Below are 4,560 nucleotides of genomic sequence, written 5' to 3'. Positions count from 1 at the left end.
CCTGGCACACAGGACAAGTTACTCAGACACAAGAGGAATCCAAATGTCCCCTGCACTTCCTCCTGGCAGCACCGTGTGGAGGGAGCTGGATACCACCTTCTCATTCTTGGGCCTGGCAGCCTTCAGAGCGGGGGCTCAACACCTTCACATCCGAGGGCAGAAGGGCAGGGAAAGCAGAGGGGCAGGGAGGGGCAAGAATTTGCCCCAACAGGTGAGAGCTTGGGGAAATCCTTCCTTGTCCCCAAGCTTCTTTTCCTCACCTTTAAAATCAAACATGTTAGATGATGACAATGACTGCTTTCAGCGCTGGCTGCTCTGTGCCAGGATTTTACAGGCATTAGCTCATCTACTCCTCAAAACAGCACTAGGAGGAACGAGAATCCAGGGCTCAGAGTGGTGAGGCAACTTGGCAAGGTCACACAGCTCTGCAGTACAAGGGCCAGAATTCCAACTCATGGCCTTTCGAGTCAAGAGCCTACACTCTTACCTACTCTAAGCTCTGCTATGTCCCAGGACAGTCCTTGCTTATGCCTGTCATAACTATATACACTTAGTACAATAATTTAAAATGTCCCATTTGGACCTGGATAGTGTTATGCTAAGTGAAATAAGCCAGTCAGAGAAAGACAAGTATCACATGATCTCACTCATGTGTGGACTCTAAAGAACAAAATAAACTGATGAACAAAATAGATCCAGAGACATAGAAGCATGGAACAGACTGTCAAATCTCAAAGGGAAGGTGGGGGTGGGAAGAGATGAACCAAAGACCTTACATGTACATATGCACAACCCATGAACACAGACAATAGCGTGGTGAAGGCCTGGGGCGGGGGACGGTGCAGGCCAGAAGGGGTCAATGGAAGAAGAGGGGGACATATGTAATACTTTCAACAATAAAGATGAATAAATAAATAAATAAATAAAATGTCCCATTTGGAAGAAGGGGCAAGTCTTCCCTACAGAAGAATTCCAAATAATACATATTGATACTCCTCCGTCTGGAGCTTAATTCCAGAACCTTCTCCTCCTCAAGTATGGGCTGAACTTAATGTATTCCAAAGAACAGAGAACGGCAAGGGGGAAATGGTAACTTACAGCAGAGAAACCTGGCAGACACCACCTTAACCAAGTGATCAAGGTCAACATCTTCCGTGGTAAGTCATGTCGAGATCATGTGCTCCTGATATGATGTGACGAGAAGGGCACTTTATTTCTGTGGTCTTCTTCCCCCAAATCTATGACCTCAGTCTAATTATGAGAACCGCATTGAATTGAGGGACATTCTCAAAATACCTGACCAATATTCCTTGAAACCGTCAAGGTCAAGAAAAACAGGAAAGACGGAGAAACTGTCAAAGACCAGAGGACACTCAGAAGACTTGAAATCTATATGCAATATGGGATCCTGGGACAGAAAAAGGACACTAGTGGGAAGCTAGTAAAATTCAAACGAAGTCTGGAGTTTAGTTACTAGTAACGAACAAACTGGCTTTGACAAATGTATTGTGGTCATGTAAGAAGTTAACATTAGGGGAAACTGGGCAGAGGGTATGTGGGAACTTTCTGTACTATCCTTGCAACTTTTCTAAAATTATTTAATCTAAAATTATTCTAATATGTAAGTTTTATTTTTTAAAAGTGCCCCCTTTAACTCATAAAAGTGTCCAATTTTAAACAAATTATATGATCACCCTGGTCATAAGCCTGGCCCTGCCCCTAACCAAGAAGCCTTATGAACATTACCCATACCTTCTTTCCATCTTAATGGTACTAACTGCTCACACGTTCACAACAATTAAAAGTTTACAAAGTTTAGCGGTACTAAGATGTGCTGGGGAGAGCTTGGAATCAGAGAGCTAGGGGCTGAAGCCCTGGTTCTCCCACTTGCTTGCCAGGTGGTCTTGAGCATATTGCATTCCTTCTCAGGGTCTCAGTTCCCACATCTGTAAAATGAATACACTGAATGACAACCATAACAAATAAGGCTTATTGAGCCTTTGCTAGGTGTCTAGACTGTAATGGATACTGTCATATACCACCCCGTTCCCCCTTCAGGACTGAAGACATTATTTCTGCACCCCACCCCCAGCTGCTCAGAGTGCTGCCGGCTGTCAGCCCTGTCCAGGGATTGCCCTTGGCTGAAGAAAACCGTCCGGCCCCAGGTCATGCCCCTTTCCAGAGGGCCGCCTGCATCCAGCAGAGAGGATGTAAAGATCCAGCTCCTTCACCTCAACTTGACTATGAAGATCATCTCCACTGCAGCACGGCCCTGTGGTTGGCATAGGCCTTTGTGGGGACTGCCCCATCTCCCTCTGCCCAATCCTGCTTCCCTCTCTTCCCCACAAGTGTTGGTCCTCAGAGCACTCCCCAGAAACTTCCAGCACACTAATCTCCATCTTGGAACTCATCCCACTACAGGGTGTGAACCAGCCACTGGACCTGCACCCATCTTTCTCAACCCTTAGACCAACCCCATTTGAATAGATGACACAATTGAGGTTGAAGAAGAAAACTGATTTGTCCAAGAACACACAACTGAGAAGCAGTGGTGCCACGGATGGGGAAACGAAGCTGACAGGCAAACTGATTTGCCAAGTCTCTGAGCTAAAAAATGTAACGCCAAGATTTGACCCTAGGTTTGCTTTACTCTAAAGACCACAGTGTCACAGCCTCCAGCCCAGTCCATGTAGAGCCACCGGCAGGATTGCTACAGGCACTGGACAGGCAAGTACCTTTATGATTGTCTTGCCACACCCACTGCTGTCCCTGCAGCTCACTTCACATTTGCAAAAAGGGAATAACAACAGTACCTACCTCATCAAGAGCTGTTAAAGATAGAATGAATTTATATCCGTAAAGACCTCAGAACGATGACTGGTGCATAGGGACCCCTCTACAAGTGGTAGGTTAAAAACAAGTCACCTAAGCAGCATAATGTTGCTGTGAGACATTCTAAGAAGATGTCCATGTGGCTGAGTAATAGTCGATCTGTGACAGGGGACTGAGCACCATCAGCTCTCTAAGTGGTTCAGGCTTGACCTGAGCTCTGAAGAAGTAGGAATTAAGGGGCAAGAGGAAAGACGAGCCATCCAGACAGAGGGACCAGAAGAACCAAAGCCCTCTGGCAGGAGAACTAAAGAAGACTGATAAAAGGCCAGCATGACTAGCACAGAGAAAAAATCCAGGTGCAGGTCAAGAACGGTAGAAAAGGAGGCTGAATAGGAAAGTAGGAACTCAATTATGAAGGGCCACTTACTACATGGATGATTTGCCACAGTCACCTTATCTCTCATTTGGCTCATCTGTAAAATGGAAATAAAAATAATATCGATCTTACAAGGTCCTTAAGGAAACAGAATGAGTCAATATTCGTAAACCATTTAAAATAGTGCCATGCACACAGTAGATGCTATAAATGTTTGAAGACAACATTAGAACTTTTTCTGAAGTACAATGAGAAGACATAAAGATGTTAGAATATAGATGCAATGAGGATGGATGAAGGCAGGGCTGGCATATGGGTAGGTGAGAGTGGTTGAGTAAATGGAAGTATGGATAGACGGTTGGATGGAAGTATGGTTGGGAGATGGAGGTGGTTGGATGGATGGATGGATGGATGGATGGATGGATGGATGGATGACTGGGTGAGTGGAAGTGGATGTTGTTTCAGTGGATGGAAACATGGCTGGATATTAGGATGAGTGCCTTGTAAATGGAAGTAGTTGAGTGAATGTGGGTCATTGTACATGAGGAGATGGATGGGTGGTTGAAAGGTGTCTGGATATTGGGATGGGTGTCTAGATGGTTGGGTGGCTGGATGGTTGGGTAGGTAAAGAGATGGAAAGTTGGATGGGTGGATGAAGAAATGGTTGAGTGGATGGGTAATTGTTCAGATGGATGTTGGAGAGGTTGAGTAGGATGGATGGAGAGGTTGAGTGAATGGAGGGGTTGGGTGAACAGATGGGTGACTGGGTGATTGGATGGGTATCTGGGTGGTCGGGTGGATGGGTAGGTGACTGGGTAGTCGGATTGATAAACAGAAAGTGGAGTGGGTGGGTGGGTAGGGTGGATCGCTTGGTGAAGATTGGTTGTTCAGGTGAATATTAGAAAGGTTGGGTGAATGGCAGGATTAAGTGTATGGAGGGGTTGGTAAATGGGTGGATGGGAGTAGTTGAGGGAGAACAGGTGACACCAGATCCGAAGCGCCTCCAATGAACTCTCTAAAGATCCTGGAAGATGTTCTGAGGGTTAAAAAAAAGGGGGAGGGGGGCAGAAGCAGGTGTGGAGACATGGCCTCCTAGGTGGCCCGGTCCCAGGGCCCCTTTCCTCAAGTGGGCCCATCCCATCGGTGCCCACGCCGGGTCCTACCTGGAGGCAGCGATCTCGGCCTTCTGGCGCGCGATGGCGGCGGCGCGCTGGGCGCCCTCCATGCTGTGCTCCACCTTCTGGCGAACCTTGTTGCTCTTGAGCGGCAGCACGCGGCGCTTGGTGCCTTTGACCAGCACGTTGTGGCGGTACTTGCCCTCCTCGCGGTGGCCGTCGGGCAGCGTGGTGCAG

General features: G+C 47.3%; 1 protein-coding gene across 1 annotated transcript in view; it reads right to left on the bottom strand.

Moving 5' to 3' along the window:
- JPH2 (junctophilin 2) overlaps positions 1-4,560 on the bottom strand; it is a 62,628-nt gene that overhangs the window by 33,305 nt on the left and 24,763 nt on the right. Inside the window, exon 3 of the mRNA XM_005871274.2 lies at positions 4,372-4,560. Coding sequence (XP_005871336.1) covers positions 4,372-4,560 — 189 coding nt within the window. The remainder of the gene's footprint in view (positions 1-4,371) is intronic.

The sequence above is a fragment of the Myotis brandtii genome, unplaced genomic scaffold (assembly GCF_000412655.1).
Source record: "Myotis brandtii unplaced genomic scaffold, ASM41265v1 scaffold333, whole genome shotgun sequence".
Taxonomy (NCBI): Eukaryota; Metazoa; Chordata; class Mammalia; order Chiroptera; family Vespertilionidae; genus Myotis; species Myotis brandtii.
Note: the sequence above shows the minus strand (reverse complement) of the source record. Positions and strands in the feature narration are given on the sequence as shown.